At 35.9% G+C, this 16,137-nt stretch overlaps 1 protein-coding gene across 2 annotated transcripts in view; it reads left to right on the forward strand.

The window, feature by feature from the left end:
* Positions 1-16,137, forward strand: part of prom1a (prominin 1a) — a 143,212-nt gene that overhangs the window by 20,677 nt on the left and 106,398 nt on the right. For both annotated transcript variants that reach the window (XM_038307956.1, XM_038307963.1), the window contains exon 14: positions 1,309-1,478. In XM_038307956.1, coding sequence (XP_038163884.1) covers positions 1,309-1,478 — 170 coding nt within the window. The remainder of the gene's footprint in view (positions 1-1,308; positions 1,479-16,137) is intronic.

Genomic DNA, 16,137 nt, shown 5'->3' on the forward strand with positions numbered 1-16,137 from the left:
TAATGGAAGTACAAAACTAAAAGAGTTGTTTTATTTGGTGTTATGTTATAACACTATTATTATATGTCATACATAGATTCCCATGACAGCACAGAATGGTTGAATCAAAAGTCATTTGGTGTTATCAAGCTATACAACATCCACTTTTAAATTCTAACAATAAATATAATCTAAAAAATTTGTTTTTTTAACAAAACTATTCTAAATATTTAAATATAATTTGAGAAAAAAGAAAGTCAGTCATACAGTGGGCAGATTCTCTCTTTCTTAATGTTTATAATTATTTGAAGTGTACATAATTGTGTGTTTTTTAGCTCAGAAATTATGATATTTGGTCATTTTAACCTATTATTGCACGTCCTTTTCCATATGATTTGTATAAACAAGGTTCTTGTGTATATATATGATGTATTTATGTATATATACATCATATCTGAAATTAATGAAGTTTAAGCGTAAATTCAATCTAGAGGACTGCAGCTTCACCTGAACCACCTGCGATGTCCCTCTTTCAGCTCCAGCCAACCAACGCAGGGCTGCATCTTCTCTAAAGCCAATCATCTTTTATGATCCCCTTCATTTAGCTCCTCCCTCACTCTCAGACTATTCTCAGCCCCACTAACCCTCTGGCTTATTCCACCACCAGTCTCCAGCCCTAGGGGAGGACTAGTCTTTTTCCAGGTTACACATACAATTGAATGTTGATTCACAGCATTGAAGTCTTCTGCCAGGGCCCGAGTGCCAAAGAACTTAATTAATTAATCAATTAATGTGTTTATCTGTTCCTTGAACCCCAGTCGGTCAAGGCAGATGGCCGCTCACGCTGTGCTTGGTTCTGCTGGAGGTTTCTTCCTGTTAAAAGGGAGTTTTCCTCTCCACTGTCACTACATGCATGCTCAGTACGAGGCATTGTAAAGAGCCAATAGTCCTTGCAGTCAGCTGGTTTTTTGAAGACAATGATTCTGTTACTTGAATAAGTAAATTTAATATTCACTATGTGCATATTTTCCCTGTGAGTTTCTCCAGGTTGAATTGTGGTGTCTAATTAATACGCTTTTAAATCAAATTTAAATCCATTGAGATTCTCCTGTGAACATAAGAAGATAAATTCAAGGAACCTTTGCTTCCAATTAGAAACATATTTACTCATTGGTTTGGCAATTTCAGTGAAACTGATCATTATTGAAATCTATAAAATAGATTATTAAGACCTTAATATCTTTTCAAACTTCTTGAAAATTTATTTTGTGCACATGAAAGACGATAGGATTGATTATTTTCTTCTTTTCATCTTTGCTCTAATTGCAGGATGGTGACACTGAAAGTTTTAAACAGTATTGTGCTGCTGGGGAAGTCTTGTGTGTACGTCAAGAGAGCCAACATGGAGGACAAACTGTTTGAGAGGCCATCAACCGCTCCGTCCTCCTCAGCAAAGAGCCCAAGCAAGGCTGACCTACGTAGATGCGCCAAACCCTCAGGTAAACAAGGACATTTTTTAACATTTGAAATAATGTTTTACATTTATCAATTTCTTTGATTTTTCTACCATTTTCTTACTTTTGTGCTTTAAAACCATCCTCCTTGTCTGCACAATGCCTGGTATAGCTACCTGTAGTTCCAGACTGGAGTAATCTTGTTTCTTTGTTAATCATAATAATTATTGTGCAGTGCACTAGAGTCACTGCAAAACAATTTTCTTCAGCATATTTTATTCCAAATGATTATATGTTAGTTCATATAATTGTAAGTAGATCAATGTCTGCCATGAGAACAGGAGGCTTTGAAGCTAAAACACCCGGAATGGAGGCATTGGTCCCCCTGCCAATCCTCTTAATTATCAGTGCAGTTTTGTTCAGTTCCTTCAGATATAAAATATTCTGTTTATTCTGGGATTGATTTTCCTAATGTTTGGCCCCCGGTGCTCTCAGAATGAAATAGCTCTTGCAGTGTTGCCTTTCAACAAAACACAGTTCTTTATAATGAGACCATTGCTGTTCTATGTTTTATAGAACACTCAGTTTTCTGTATAATTTCCATTATTTTCCTCTAAACTGCATTATGGTATATCAGCCATATTGGTGGATTTGAATGAAGTTGTGGAAAAAATTGCTTTATCTTTGCCAGGCTTGTTTTTGATTGGTTTAATTTTCACTCCAAGTCTCTGGGTGGCCGGACGTATTAATTTAATAGTCATTATATCTGCTAAAACATAAAACATTTATGCTTTATTTGTTTGTAAATGAAAGGCTTTAATCTCACTGATTTGTAAAGATTAAACTTTTAATCTTTTAGCTATAGCTAGAGTCTTGAGGGACACTGAATCTTAAGGCAGGTGCTGTAAGCTGCAGCAGTTTGGTTTATTAATATCCATTTTTTTGTGTAATTGGTAGATAAAGCCACCATAATAGCACTAAATTGCCTTATTGAGAACAAGTTGGCAGATGCATTTACATGCTGGATTCTGCCTTTGTTGCCTAGCAACAAAAACCCTGTACAAAGTCAGCTGATGGCTATGTCCATTGCAATTTTTTAATTCTTAAAAAAAGAATCATTACAGCTTGCATTCAGTTTTTTAGCATTAAGATAAAAGACAGTCTCTTAATACAACATGAATTTGTCTTCTAAAAGTAACAGTAAAAAAAAATACTTTAAGAGAAACAACATTTTTAAATATCTGCATGCTTCATCATTCAGGTGAATCCAGCATCGATCCCAATCCTGCCACACCCTTCACCTCACCAGCCTCCTCCTCATCTGTGACCACTCAGCCATCCCGACGGCCTGACCTGTTTCCTTCCTCAACCACCGTTGCTTCACCTGCAGCAGCAGCAAGCTCCTCTTTGATTACAGAACCTCAGTCTGATGTTGAGCCACCAATAGCTTCATCCTTAAAGGAGGAGGAACCAGACGAAGCCTCAGAAACGAACCAGAGGGCTCCCAAAAAAGACCTGCTGGAGATTGACCGCTTCACGATCTGTGGCAACAGAATCGACTGATCAGCAGCATCACTGATGTAGCTGAGATGTAACCACTCAGGTATAATGGAGAGCGAAGGCTTCAAGCTGAAAGCAGAGTATTTATTGGCAATACATTAAGTTATTGTTAACAGGGACTCAGCGTCAGACGATTCTGCTGTGCTTGATGCCTAAAGTCGAGACATTTGACAGGAAAAGCTTCAGGTGTCTGATAAACAGTGGGAGACAAAGTGTGAGTGTGGCAGGCGAGTTGTCAGGATGGTCTGCCAATGATGTTTGCGTACCAGTGATTTTATGGGTGTCTGTGTGAGTGAAAGAAAGCAACAGCATATGTGTGAGTGTGACAGCACACAAGCACTTCCTGATTGAGCAGCTGTGGGACCAGAAGGAGACAAATTTCTGTGAGCAGCCAGAAAACAAACTAAAGCGGCAGAATATGTTATTTTTTTATAAGAAAACAGATGCTGAACTTTCATCAATATATTGGCTTTGAAGACAGACTTTAATTCTTTCAGAGATTGATCAAACTGGAAAGCAGGAAAATGTTTTCTTCACATTTCAGCCAGCATGTTGTCTGTTTTATTGTGAATAATAAAAAAAATAATTACGCAAGATTAAAGAAAATATAGACACCAAAGCATCTGTGAGGAAGAAAACAAGACCTTATGCTTTTTTTTTAAAGACATTGAAATGCAAAATGAAACTTTTTTTGTGACATCACAAATGGCACAAAGAAAACAACATATTTTCTTTTAAAATGCCTCGGAGCATTTTGTTTACACCGTTGTTAGATTATGATTGACATCTTCGCCGACATACTGACGTTTCAGTAAAGAAACCCATCCTTACTCAACAGATATAGAGCAGAGGCTCAGGTCTGCACATTATCTTCACTTTTGGTACATCTATATCAACACTCTTTATGTACAAAGTGAAAATCCTTCAATATTGTTAAAATTAAAATCTCTATATGAAGACAGGGTATGGTTGACTGAGGTGCCCTCACTGGAATGTACAAAGTTTACTTTGATTTCCTCTGGTCTCGATTGTTTGCACTGATGGACCATATGATGTTTATATCCAGTTATGTTTCACATCAGACTCTGCTGATGTTTTACAGGAATATCTGAGAAAGATGGAAGTCATATGTCCACAACAGAAGGCCTTTCCTGCATGTGTGCTTTAAAACCAGTGATTTGACTGACTTCAGAAAGTTATTGTTAACTTTTTTATTTAATATACTGTATATTAATAAAATATAAAGTATATTAAAATATTGTTTTTTTTTTATATAATTAAATGTAAGGACAATATAAAAAATCAGAGCTTCATGATATTTCTATGAAGGGAGTCAAACAAGGATTTTCATCTGACTAGAAAAGTTTAGTTTCAAACGTTCTGAAAATACCATATCAAAATGCGAGATCTTGTATTTTATACTCCAATTACTGTAATTCTTTTAAGCAACAAATTATATATATATATATATATATATATATATATATATATATATATATATATATATATATATATATATAAAAACAAACAAACAAAGAAACAAACCTTCCAAGTTAAAAACATTGGCAATCATCTTTTTATATTGTCCTTATAATATGGAATATGGTTCTATTTGGGGAACTGTAAATTATTATAAATTTTTGGGTGTGAAATGTGATTGCAGAAACCATTGCAGGGTTCTAACAGGTGGCAGGAAGTCCCCCTTGTTTTGTTAGGTGTGGTCCAAACTCTTTGCTTTGTTTACAGCGAAAGGCAGCCGAACCAAAGGCAGGCCGAAGCAGAGGTCAACAGAACTTATGGAACTAGTGTTTTTACGTCCCATACACTGCCTGCTATTTTTCATCAGTATGGATTAATATTTAATTCATACTTTGATAATGTAAAATTTACCTTTTTAAAATAATAAAAGCTGATTGTTTTTAAAATGGTGAGTGTAAACATTTTTTTTTATAATTCTGGGGAAAGACTGACTGTGAGCTACAGCTTTTATGTAGATGTAGCTGCTAAAGGGCAATAACCCAGCACTATGTAGGAACAAATAGCCTGCTTTGGTAATTGATAAATAATCTATGATTCACCACAATAATCCAGTTAAATCTCAGATATGGAATGATGTGAAAATCAGTAAATACCTTCTAACATACCAGCAAGTCCACCCATGTTTAACGTAAGAGAAATAAATAAGTAAACAAAGTACCGTTTTTGGGGTGACCTAGATAAAGTCTTTACCTAAATTCTGTACAGATGTTTTGGCATTAACAGTTTGTTCTTCCTAAAGAAAATATAACCTTCATATTTTTGTTGTTTTCTTTTCTAGTGGTGAGAGCTCATGTCTGCTGAAGGAGTAAACTTTAATCAGAAACAACAGACTGTTTGTGAACCATTTATGGGTGTAGCGCATTTCACTCAGTGACCAGGATCCCACAGTGATTAACATTCATTCTGTTTACACTACATAATAAATCAATCAAGCTAAAGAGAAGAAGGGATTATGAGAACCATCAATATGACTTAAAAGCGTGTATGTGAACATTTTCTCTAAAAGGCAAATGATGAAATATAATGAAACTTTAAAAAAAATAGAGTTTTTGTGACTACACAAACGCTAGTATTTTGGTTTAAAATGTCAGACCTTAAATTAGCAAAGAACCTTATTAGTTTTAAGAAAGTAAGTATTATTTCTGTGTTTAGCTATGTACAGAAAAAGCTGTCAGTTGCAGGTAAACATTGAATACTTGGGTTATTATGCAGTGGTGGAGCAGAGGCTTTGGTCCTTAACACATCTTTTAGAGGTTCAAGTTCTGGCCTGGTTACCTTCGCAGCCTTTCTCTGCTCCCATTTCCTGTCTGCATACTTTCAAAAATAACACAAATAAAGTTATGTGGTATAAGCCAGATTGAAACCGTGTAGAATTCAAATTGAGCTACATATTTCCATCTGGAAAGCCTCGTCAGAGAGTGTTTGTAAAAGGGAGGGACAGTCGGTACAAATCTTTAGGCTTATTGGGTACCTGCGTCCCATGTTGAGTGTCCAGCCAATTGCAGTATTGGTTTTAGTGGGGTTAACTGATAAATCAAACTCTTACCAAATCTGGGCAGGAGGGAAGTAGCAAACATCTTCCCAACCACAAAGCCAAAAATAAGGCCCTTTCATTACAAATGATCTTGCTTGCAAGGGTTAGGTTTATAAAGTCCTAATTAAAGGCCAAAGGAGCCAAAAAGAAAAAATAGTCTTATCTATACATATATTTCAGCTCTCTTTTGCTTGTTAGTTACATTATAATTCTAAACTTTAATATTCTGACATTTTGAAAGCTAGACCTTGAAATATCTGCCTTTGTTCTGAGCAGAACTATTACCCTGAGTTTCGGCATCAACTCGTCTCAAACTGCAGTACCATTCCAGTAAGGTAGGCCATTCTTCCTACTGAACCAGTCACTTGTGCCATAAATCAACATAAGTCAATATTTTCAGCAGCACTTGACTTCTCTTTGGGATGCTTCATGTTAAAGGATTTAAAGCTGCACTTTACTGCTGTATGAGACTTCTGAGGAGTGTTACCATGGTGACATCACAGAGGTTTTTGAGCTGCTGATTAATAAGGCATTTTGGCATTCAAGCTTTATGATGTGTTTTACACTGGAAGATTTTTTCGAGATGGGCAACATGTTGTAATCATAATCATTTTTAAAACATGCATGCTGTACAACTAATGGCAAAATAAATCTATTATCCAGTCTTAAGTTAATCCTTTGTCGGTGTGCATTATGAGTCCACTTTGACATTTAGTCTTTATTACGAGTCTATTTGCATCCCACATCTTACTGTAACTTCAAATCCATGTTATTCCTGCCCTGAAAAGTATCTATGAATCTTATCAATGTTTTACTACCTATTTTGTCAAATGTAACTCTAGACTCTGGAAATGCTATTCCAAAACCTCCACTTTCATTTTTGAAGCTTTTCTCGTGGTGGTTTGAATGTTTGCCTTAACTCACTGTGATTCTGATAATCAAATGAATCTATGTTCTCATCTTTCTCATTTAGACAAATATATTTTTTTCTTCATGGAATTAAGCCTCCATCTAGACAATCTCTTGATTTTTAAATCATTTTCTTGCAAGCTTTTTTTTTTTTTTTCTCAGAGCTGCATAGTTTGTAACAATGTTGCCTTGTAGCAAGAAGGATCTGGGTTCGATTCCAAGGCCAGGATCTCTCTGCATGGAGTTTGCATCTTTTCCCTATGCATTCTTTATCTGGTTCTCTCCAGGTACTCTCTCTTCCTCCCACAGTCCAAAAACAAGACTGTTAGGTTAAATGGCGCTTCTAAATGGCTATTTAACCTAACAGTGCGTTTGTGCATGATTATATGTCTTTGTGTGTCTATGTGTTGCCCTGTGACTGCGACCTATCCAAGGTGTACCGCGCCTCTCGCCCGTAGACTGCCGAGGAACCTCACAAGGACTAAGTGGGAGAAGAAGAATGGATGGAGGCTAGTTTATTCTTGTAGTCTTACAATTCTTCAATTATCCTCATTTTGCAATTATATTTAAATAATTGTATTTTTCAGTCTTCCACAAACGTGAAAGAATAACACCTTACAAATTATCTGCAACATATCTATCCAGCAAACTATGACCTTAATCGGAGGAAGGAAGAGTCCAAAACTCAAATAAAGTGATTTTTTTATGTAGCCTAATAAACTAGCCCCACCTGCCAGAGGCCAAAATCATTTTTGCCTGCGATTTTTTTTTTATTACACATTTAGTCTGGTTTATCAGGCTTATTTTTATGTATATAGCGCAAATTCAGACAGCGTGTCATGTCAAGGCAGTTTACACAGACAATTCAAGGAGACCATACAGTCAGATTGGTTCAAAGTTTTCTATCATGGAAAAGCAACTGATTGCATCCAGTCCTTGATTTGGATGAGCTTGTGGCGACAAAATTTGCTTGCATTTTGTCGTTGACTATTCAGCAATACAGAGAAATTCATGCACAGCATGCTTGTAATGACAGTGCCACATCTAACATTAATTAAAAGAAATACAAAATATATTCAAAGGCACACTTGGAAACATTCTTTTAAAAATGTATAAAAGTGAACCATGGTTCAAGTGTTTAATGCAGGAAGTAAAATCACTGCAAAGTTTCACTTATTGTTTGAAATCAGTGAAACTCCCATCCTTACAGCATAAAAAAAATTCCAAAAGTAAGCCACCACATATTGTTTTGTTTGCCACTTCCCATAGCGGTTGATGACCTCACCTTTACCTGTACATTGTCTGTTTGGGAGCGGAGGTCAGGCAGAATAAATCTGCACAGACATTCTTAGAGGGATAAGCTCCTTACACTGGCGAGAGCTGAGACAAGCTTCAGCCCTGTTCCAGCTTCCTGTACAGTAGAGAGTGGACGACAGGTGTAGACAGTTCTGGGTTATATAGACAAGGTTTAATGAAACAGCACCAGTAGTTTAGTTCAAAGTCTGAAACTAAAACCTTTTATAAGAAACTTTAAAATATGTATTAATGGCATTATTGAAGCAGGTGCTTTTTTTTTTTTTAATATATAGACAATATCTGGACTTTCACTGCAAAGATCTGTCCCAACCCAGAAAATGATACATATCATATATCAGTACAGCTAGGCCATTCCCCAGGTCTTATTAGGTTTGTTATCTATGAAGAAATGTGATCATGGTCAACTATCAAATGTTTCTGAGCCTGTACCAAGGCCTGCCGTGCTCCACATGCAGAACAAAGATGTTATTGTATTGCAAAAACCTGAAAAGAGCTTAACTGAGCGCCACATCAGCAATCACACTGGCATGTCAGCTCCCAGCACAGATCCAGTTTCATCTGTTTGCAACCTGAAAATTAAAAGGTATGCAAAATGCATTCTAGATAAACAGAGTGAAGACCATTTCTGGAAATACATACTTTAACTACATAAAGCTATTTAAATAGCGACTTCGATAAAACATTGTGTTGTGGCACAGTTTTTCTTCAATGTGTAAGCCAAGTTTATTTCTATAGCACATGTCAGCAATGAGACAACTCAAAGTATTGTTCATGACTAAAACAAAAAAGAAAGAAATACATTGCTGTGGCAAAATGGCAGATGGGGAAAATCGGACTACATAGACAACAAAAGGCAACTCTAAACACAGGTTTTTAATGTTGACATGTTGTATTGTTATATGCTGCATTAATATGTTATCATAATATTACAGCTTTATCAGCTTTGATCGGTTACCTATTATATTTGTCTAAATGAGTAAATCTTATACGCAGATGACAACGATTCAAAATATTCTAAAATACAGAGGTTCTCAATTACATTGGAACACTGAAACAATCTGTAAGCTAATTAACTTTAATTTTGTCCCTTGTCAGTACATACATCCATTATGCTAAATGTACCTATGAAAAAATGTAGGAACAAATTTGGAAAACCACAACTGTAGAAAGTATGACTATAGTACATGCTTACTGTAACCGAAATCAGTTCCTGGAGCCATAAGCAAATTGAGGGACTTCCCCGTGGGCCGGCCCTGTACTTACTATAAAACTGCCATTATTAACCATTTATCTACTGAATTATATTATATTTAAATGTTAAATAAAAGTTAAATGCATCTGTTCAATATATCTGCACCATTGACAGAGGTATATCATAGCAAAGTACAAAAACTTTGCTACCTTAAGTAGAAATTTTGGCTATCTACTGTATACTTGACTGGAGTAATTATTTTCAGGACAACTTCTTACTTCTACCCCTTACATTTTTTGATTTTTATTTTTTTGCAGTTATCTCTACTTTCTACTCATTACATTGTAAAAATAGTGTGGTTAGTTTTTTTCATTTTCGTTAACAAAAAGTCAAAATGATTTGTTTAATCCAGACAATTTTTTTTCTTGTTTAACTCGATCCTGCACCAACTTGTTGTTCACTATACAAAGATAAATTTGACACTATTTCCATTAGTTATAAAATTAAGAAATTTAACTTTAAGGGAGTTTTCATCCAGAATTTAAGAAAACTATTTCTTTAATAGATTAAATAATTTAAAGCATTTGTTCTTAATTTTCTTTCCCTGCATGAAATTCACGTTTATACTTTGGCTAGGTTTAAAATGGTACTTTTACACTTTTACTTGAGAAAAAAGCTTACGTTGATACTCTACACTTCAACAAAAGTATTTTTAAACATTAGGATTTATACTTCTACTTGAGCAATAAACATTAATACTTTTGTCACCTCTGATCATAGACATATATTTATATATATATTTGAATGTATATTTATGTATTTATCTATATAATCTGAATAATAAGACATGGAAACAGACACACATACCCCAAGGAGACAGATATAACAGTTATTATAGGCGTCACCCTTCCTGTCAGCCATGATAAAACCTCATGCTCTAGCTAAATTAGGTGATCCTTATACCTGCTAACCATATAAATTCAATTTAAACTTCTCACTTCTTTAAATAATGTAAGTTTGAGCTTGATCACAAAGGAAGAGAAGTAAATATTAAATTAAATATTTGTGCTGTTGATCTTTTTTATGAAGTTGAGCAACTTCAATATGCAATTTTTGGGGCCTTTTTTTTTTTTTTTTTTTTTTACATTTTCCAATTTTTCCATGTGCAGTCTGGGTGACATTACTTTAGCTTCTTTTTTTATATGAAATGTTGCAACCACTCCCTTGTTGCAATTGTCCGTGGTCTCCCAATTAAAATAAACTAGGTGCAGTCTTTTGTTCAGAAATTGTAAAATTCAACCTTTTTTTTAGTGCTGAGGATAATCTAATATAATAATATCAATAATGATTTGTATGCAATAATGTAATTTCACTTCCTATGCTTTTTGCTACCCCATGTGAAAAGTAAAAGGTTAAAATTATCAACTATAGAGCTATATACTCTAGACTTATAGGTTGGAGGCAAATATTTTTCTTAACCAATGGTGTCTGTTTTAGCTTCTAGAAAGTTATACTTGCTAAGACAGAGTTTCCATGACCTTTAATAACATGGAAAATATTTATGCTCCTGTTGTACTTCTGCTTCTCTCTCCTTGAACCCCAGTCAGCCTCAGCCGAAGACCACTCTCACTGCAGCTGGTTCTGCAGATTTATTTTTGTTAAAAGGGAGTTTTACCTCTACACTGTCCCACCATTCATGCATGCTCTATGGGAGGGATTGCTGTAGAGTCAACAACAATGCAAACCAAAATCTACTGTCTCTACATGGAGGTGTTCTGAAAGGTTATGACTGGATGCAATCAGAAAATGTTTGACCAATCTGCCTGTGAGATCTGGTTGAATTGTCTGTAAAATGCCTTGAGATGACGTGCTGCAAACTGGCATTGAATTGAATATTAATAGGATGAAAGGCTTTTAAAAAAGTTCATTCTTTTTTTTATATATATATTTATATTGTTTTTAGATAATCCAGATCATTTTATGGACATTTTAAGAGTTAACCCTGATATTTTTTAAGTAGATTTATCATGTAGTTAAAGTTTATCCTCATTTCCAGATGATTGTAGTGGGTAACCCTATAAAAAGTGAGCAGAGCACACAGATATACATCATGCCAAGACTTGTATCAAGCATAAGGCTGCAGGGTTTTCAGACAAAAATATTTAACTGGAATATTCATAATAATTATGATTACATTTGATTTTTAAGATATACTTCTTGCATTACCACTGTGTCTCCAATAATCTCCATTGATTCCTTAAATAAAAAATAAAAAATCTGCTGTAGGAAGGGAAAGTTAAGAGTCAATTAATATGATAAAAGTTTGATTAAACTTAAGATATTACGTCTCACTAAATATTACAGCTAACTAGTCCATGCAATTATGCCTCTGCATTAAAAATGTTGTAATTACAAGTATGATTGCATTAATTTTGCTTTTCATCCTGCAGCAGGTGCATGTTTTCAGAGCTAGGTATGTACTGTTATACGTTTAAGTAAATAAATAGACTTAGCCTATTGGGCATAAAAGTAAATTTAATTTCATCTTGCTGGAATGACATCCTTCATCCACCCTCTTTTTTCCCGGCAGGAGGAGCGCTTCTCTCTCCGTGGATTATCTGTCCAGCTCACACCCCCGCCCGCTCCTGTGACGCAGCGCATCTTTGCGCGCAGATACTGGAGTGGAAGCGACAGGAGCGCACGTCTCTGTGGAACTGAACGCACAGGAGACTGGATACGGTGGAGACAAGATCAGTCGGTTATCAGCCGACAGGGAACCCCGGACCGTGGGGTAGGATGCTCACAGCGCGTACACCCGTGGGCAGCAGAACTTAAAGAGCTGCGGCCCATCCGTTGAAGCGCTTTAAGTCGAAAATCTCCCTTCTGTTTGTGGAGAAACACAAATCTGTCAGTGATCGTCCAGTTGAAGTACCTGTGTGCAATCTGAGGGTAGATCGAGGTTCGCTTTAGAAACGATGTGGAAACCCGGGACACTGCTGCTGCTGTCGCTTCTGTGGGCGTCCGGTGAACTCCAGCAGGAGACGGAGCAACGGAGGCTGCCGCCTCCGGGAAAGTTGGATTTCGGCTACGTGCCTGCGGGAGTTTATGAGACCCTGGCCCATTACGAACCCGGACCCATAGGGATCCTGTTCCAGCTGGTGCGCGCCTTCCTGCACGCGGTGCAACCCAACGCGTTTCCACACGGTAAGGCATCCTCCTTTGGCATCATCGACCCTCAGCAGCAAGAAAATCTGCTGCAAATCAGCAGGGTTATGGACTTTTCACGACTAAACTAGTTCTCCCTTTACCTCCCATGTTTATTTAAATCAAATGCTCTACTTTTGGTGAGAATAATCCACTCTCTGATTTGCTGCTGATGCTGATTTTTGCGTGACGTCCATCCATGCGCGCCTCCAGCTCCGCGCGCACAGCAGCGCACTAAGTTTAAAGGTGGTGTTTATGCCTGTGGCTCACTTTGTGTCAGGATGATTACAATTAGCGCACCTACATGTTGTCAGAATCAAATGGACTGTGGTTAGTTTTCCTGACGTTTTGAGGTATGCGTAAAGAGTGTTGTTGGAGCTGCATCCAGAATCTGGGACTGCAGCAGCTCTACATTTTTGAAATGACTCAAAGAAGGTTGCTTTTCAATTGGGTTAGAAACCCTTAAAAGAAACAGCCACTCCTTACCCTACTTTGAGTTCATATTCCTTTGCAACAATTTGAAGATTAGTAGCTCTCCAAGTCACCTTGTTAATTGAGTAATCCCATAAGCCTCTGCACCATATGTTGGCCCCTTAGTTCTCAGTTGGCCACCAGCATTCAGAGGGGGGTCCTGACCCAACCGCAGCAGGTGACAGCCCTATCTTCAATAAGATTTTATTAACCTGTGACTGTAACCAGTAATTAACAGGAGATTGTCTTGCTGAGGTTTTGTAATAACGTAAAACATCCATTCATTGGGCTCAATTTAAATCTTGAAACAGACCCACCAAATCAGAAAAGTTTATCTAAACCTGCAGGATGAATTATACAGTTTATTTATAGTGGTAGTATTCAATCAAAGCCTTTAGACATATTCATATATATTTTATCGTCTAACTACAAATTTTACTGTATCTTTTTGGGATTGAATTTGGATATTATTTTCCTATTGGCTGCGTCTTTGATTAATTGTCTCCTTTCCTGGCCATGTCGGGGTAGTTTTTCAGGCAAAAAATTTTTTTTTTGTATTAATTTAAAGTGACAGAGTGAAATAAAATGAAAATTTCAAAACTTAAGATATTGTTTTAGAACCCAATCCCATTTCAGAACCCAGATTCCCCATTAACTTTTGTTAAAACTTTGATTGTAGGGTTATAAATCACCAGCTATATAAAAATGGGGACATTATATTGATTTATCTTCGATGGTGATATCACAAAGTCAGACACAATATGATTTCCATCCAATTAGATTAATTAATCTGAAATTTATAAAATGGAAAAAAAATCAGTTTTTCTATCACAATTATCAGCGATGTTATACCCCTAGCCAGCTGTGTTTTTTGGTCTTTGTGCTCCCTTAAATGCCTTTTGGCTGTTTTCCATTTACAGAAAACCATATAAAATGTTTCCTTTCACTTCAAAATTGCGCTCCCTTGTGTTGATCTATCTCATACTGTCAAATGATAAGACACTGAAAATCGGACGATGGGGGAAAGTTTAGGATTATATTTTTTAAATGCACTCTTAAAAAAATAAATCCTGCTGAGACATGGTTTTCTTGGCCATCACTTTGCATTAAGTGCAAACTAACATTCCCACTGTGCTGTTTTTATTGAAAATCTGTTGGAAGTTAGTAGCCTCTTTTTTTTTGAAAAATAATTTTTTTAATTTATTGAAGCATGCCTCTAAGTCAAACAAATGAAAAAAAGATATAAACACACACAGAAGCTTCCACTCCACTTTATAAGCTAAAATTCAGGAATTGAGGCAACATGCCAGTTGTTAAAGCAGGAGCTCATTCCTTTGAAGTGATGTGGTACATGTTACCAATGCCAAAGGTTAGGTCAAATCAGTTTCATATCAAAATGTGTTTATTTGTATAGTGTCATTTTACAACATGTGTCATTCCAGGGAACTTTACAAAGCCAATACAATTAAATCGTCCAGGCAGATTTGTTAAAACGTTTTCTATCTAGGAAACCCAGTAGATGGTATTCAGCCAACGACCTGCAGAATTTACACCTCCTTAATGAGCATGTATAGCTGAAAAGAAAACTGCCCTTTAGCAGGAATAGGAAAGAACCTCCAAGTGAGGCTAAATGAATGGATGGATTTTCATTTCATAACTGTTAGAAACAGTCAAGTGGCTTAAATGAATAGAATCAAGGAGTCAGGAAGATATTAATCACTATGTTGTAGCTGTTTTATCCCTGACAGGACCCAGTTCTCCATGAGTTATCTATATGCGACAAAGACAGGATAATGTTTAATTGATCATACACTGAAGTGCTCTCAATTTGCTTCATTATTTGAGTTTAGTATCTTTAACATCAAGGCTTATTCTTGTGCTATTTTGCTGTGAGTTTCCAGTTAAAATGGTTCCCCTTGAACTTTGTCCAATTATTGTTCAACATTAATTTGTTTTTCTTCTTCTGCACACCATTGCTTATTTACAGCAAATGGCTTCCATCATTTCATGGTGACCTAAGATTAAAGATGATAAAACCCAATATTTAATGTAGTTAAGATCTTTTTTTTGTGTGTGCAAATAATAGGGCTCTAACTTGAAAAAAAAAAATAATAATGTACAAAAATAAAATAGAAAAAAGCAAGTAAAAAAAAAAAACAAAACAAAAAAAAAGCACCTACAGCTTTAGGCTATTTCATCCTCTCTTTAAATGCTATGACATCAGAAAACTTAAAAGCAGCTTTCTGGCTATTTGTCCCACAATTCCTGCTGTGAACAATGGTTAGTCAGTAGCTCATCTAACACAGTGTGAGACGGTGTTCTCTATTCTACAGGACTGAAATACTATTTTACACCAAAGAGAAAATTATCAGTCTAAATGTTTTAACTCAAAAGTGTCCAATACTTCGTAGATTATTGGAGTTGAGTAGATTATATGGTTAGTTGTAGAAGAAGTTCTGTAGAGGCCAAAACTAGCATGCTCCCTAACACAGGTTGATAACTCCCAGCACCTCTGCAGTGCTTTGTTTAGCCTTTTGCTGAAAGTCTCACGATTAACTGATAGATCTGACTGTTTATGCATGCTATCCACTGAACATATTTTTCAAGAATTTTTTACGTCTCATGCTAATTAATTTGTTAAGAACCCATACACCAAATTCATGCTGTCAGACCTGTTAGTCTTTTAGGGAGAGGATAGTCACTGGGTGGAAAGAATATCTGTTTTTTATGTTTTTTATCCATTGGTTATCATTTAGCTACAATCATAATAACAATCAGAATTTTTTTTTTTTAGATTGTATATTTACTAAGTTAAAAAGGGCAGTTTGATCATCCTTGGACCAAAGTGAGCAAACAGAAGTTCTGTGTTATTTGGAGTATGTTTAATATCCACATCCCCTGCATTCACAGAAAGTGATGTTTTCCAATTTTGGAACTCCTTGCAATGTTTGTTTGTTTTAATAGGCTAACTGTATCAT

This window comes from Cyprinodon tularosa, unplaced genomic scaffold, assembly GCF_016077235.1.
Source record: "Cyprinodon tularosa strain WSP-4 unplaced genomic scaffold, ASM1607723v1 ctg117, whole genome shotgun sequence".
NCBI lineage: Eukaryota > Metazoa > Chordata > Actinopteri > Cyprinodontiformes > Cyprinodontidae > Cyprinodon > Cyprinodon tularosa.